Below are 2,148 nucleotides of genomic sequence, written 5' to 3' on the forward strand. Positions count from 1 at the left end.
TGGCATAAAATGCTGCATTCAGTCACTTCTTCACCGTTAACTCTTTCTAGCCCAGGAAAAAAAAAATCATGTTGACAGACTTTCTCCCCAATTACTGCAGTGATGCTTCAGGATGCAGCAAGAGGGGGGAAAAACTACATTTCAACACAGTACTCTAACCTTTAATGCTACTCTGTTAAAATCATTGCTGTATGGGCTGACACCGGAGATGCAATGTGTGTCAAGATCGAATCAAGGAACTAAGGAGTACATGCATGTCTGCAGAGCTCCGGAGTGGTGGTAGGAAACTGTATGTGGAGAATGACTGCCTTTTAATAGGAGTAAAGCGGAAGGATTTCTGGTGTTTCATGACACTTAATTCATTTAATAAAATCTTTAGTCATTTTCCAGTAAATAAAAGAAATCTCTCATATAAAATGTTTCACTAATCCGATTAGAAGACGGATGTGTTTACTATCATTGGGGGTTATTTGGTCGTAGTACTAGTGTTTTTCAGCATCAAATAAACCTTTAATGCATATCTGAATCAGACTTTACCACATAAAGTAGCGCACCTCTACGGTGACAAAGCGATGTCTTCTCCGACAACCAGTCAACTGTGTCTATGGAGATGATGAGCGAAGGTACTACGTGTTCGTGAAAAATCAGTTCAACTCGCTGAACAAAGCAGAAGTTATCTATGTTCCCGCGAACAACTGCCACCTTCACGCCAAACAAAACAACGGGGACACTCACCTTGCCTATTGTCCATAGTGGTAGGGACAGGTGGCACAGCAGTGCTTTTCAGGATCCCTGTACTGGAAGTCACGGAGGGTGTCGCGTGTTCAGTTGGTTTTCCAGTAATACTCGGTAAGGCACTAGAACTACTTAGGTACATAGAAGTTGTAGCTGGTTGGGCTTCTGTTGTGGTTTCTATTTTAGCAGTTACGTTCCTGCGTTTTGTCGTAGGTTCCATTGTTTTAGTCGACTCTGTAAAAGTGCCTGGGGTGGTTGTCGGGGACGGGGTCATGGCTTCTCCTATAGTCCTGGTGGTCGTGGTTGTTATGGAGAATGCAGAAAGTGTTAATATCCCCGGTTTCTCATCAGGCAAGTGGTTTGGCATTGTGGTGGTGTTGTACCGTTCCAAAGGCGCATTGGAGACCGCACGCGGGCGCCTTGAGATACTCGAGTCATTGTTATCCCCGGCGCGAGGTGCAGCACGAGATGAATCAGTTACGCACAAAAATACAACAAACCAAAAACCCGGAGATGCAAACATATTTAAATGTGTGCGCTTCATGCTGGCCTGTTAACTCCCCATGTGAACCTCCGTAAAGTAATCCTGCGCGAGCTTGTTTCTTGGGTGCTCCTTGCCCTCGTAGTAGAGTGCCGTACTAGACTCACTCACTTCTCGTTGCTCGTGCAGATCCCAAGGCACACTGACTGTAGTGTCTGACAGCTAGATCCTACTCTACTACTCTCATTACCCCAACCAAACACATGCAAGACAAGTGACTCCTGGGTGATAGGCATGTCCTTCAACCAATGGTAAGAAGAAGGGCGGGGTCAAAGTTGTTCTAATGAATGTTGCAGTAGCCTGTAACATTACATCCTCAAGTGATAACGTTTTACATTTGATGAATTAATCTCAGCCACAGACCAACAAAATAACTAAAGGCTAATTTAAAGTAAGGATTAGAATTGGAATAAGAGAAATAAGTAGCCTACATCTCTTTTTTAAATCTGAAAAAATTATAAAGGTTAAAATAAAGTAGGTTAAATAATCAAATTTGCCAAGTTGATTAACAAAACAAAACGTTTTTATGAAGAGTACGTGTAATTTGCACTGGAAATAGATCGTTTAATTATAAATCACATTCACATAACTTTCTGTTCGGGTGTAGGTTTTTGTGTGGATTGTCATATACCGCCATCTTGTGACGAATAGTGAATACATACATTTCACGTGGTATTGGAATCTGCGCTTTGAAACTTGCAAAAGCTACACGAGGCAGACAACTGTGTGCTGCTCAGCAGTTATCAACCAATTTTGTATTTTCAAAATATGTCAACATCCTGTACGCTCATTTAAAAGCTGTAAGCCTTGTGAACAAATGCTATTGTGATACTAGTTTAAATCACGCATGGACTTGATCACTAATCAGTAAA

At 41.9% G+C, this 2,148-nt stretch overlaps 1 protein-coding gene across 1 annotated transcript in view; it reads right to left on the reverse strand.

The window, feature by feature from the left end:
• The window catches only part of LOC308368722 (multiple epidermal growth factor-like domains protein 9), a gene marked incomplete at its 5' end in the record, with an annotated part of 118,697 nt that extends 117,418 nt beyond the window's left edge, over positions 1-1,279 (reverse strand). Inside the window, one exon of the mRNA XM_080842973.1 lies at positions 736-1,279. Coding sequence (XP_080699099.1) covers positions 736-1,279 — 544 coding nt within the window. The remainder of the gene's footprint in view (positions 1-735) is intronic.
• Between the last annotated feature and the right edge of the window lie 869 nt (positions 1,280-2,148).

This window comes from Sprattus sprattus (assembly GCF_963457725.1).
Source record: "Sprattus sprattus genome assembly, chromosome: 7".
In the NCBI taxonomy this organism is placed as follows: Eukaryota; Metazoa; Chordata; class Actinopteri; order Clupeiformes; family Clupeidae; genus Sprattus; species Sprattus sprattus.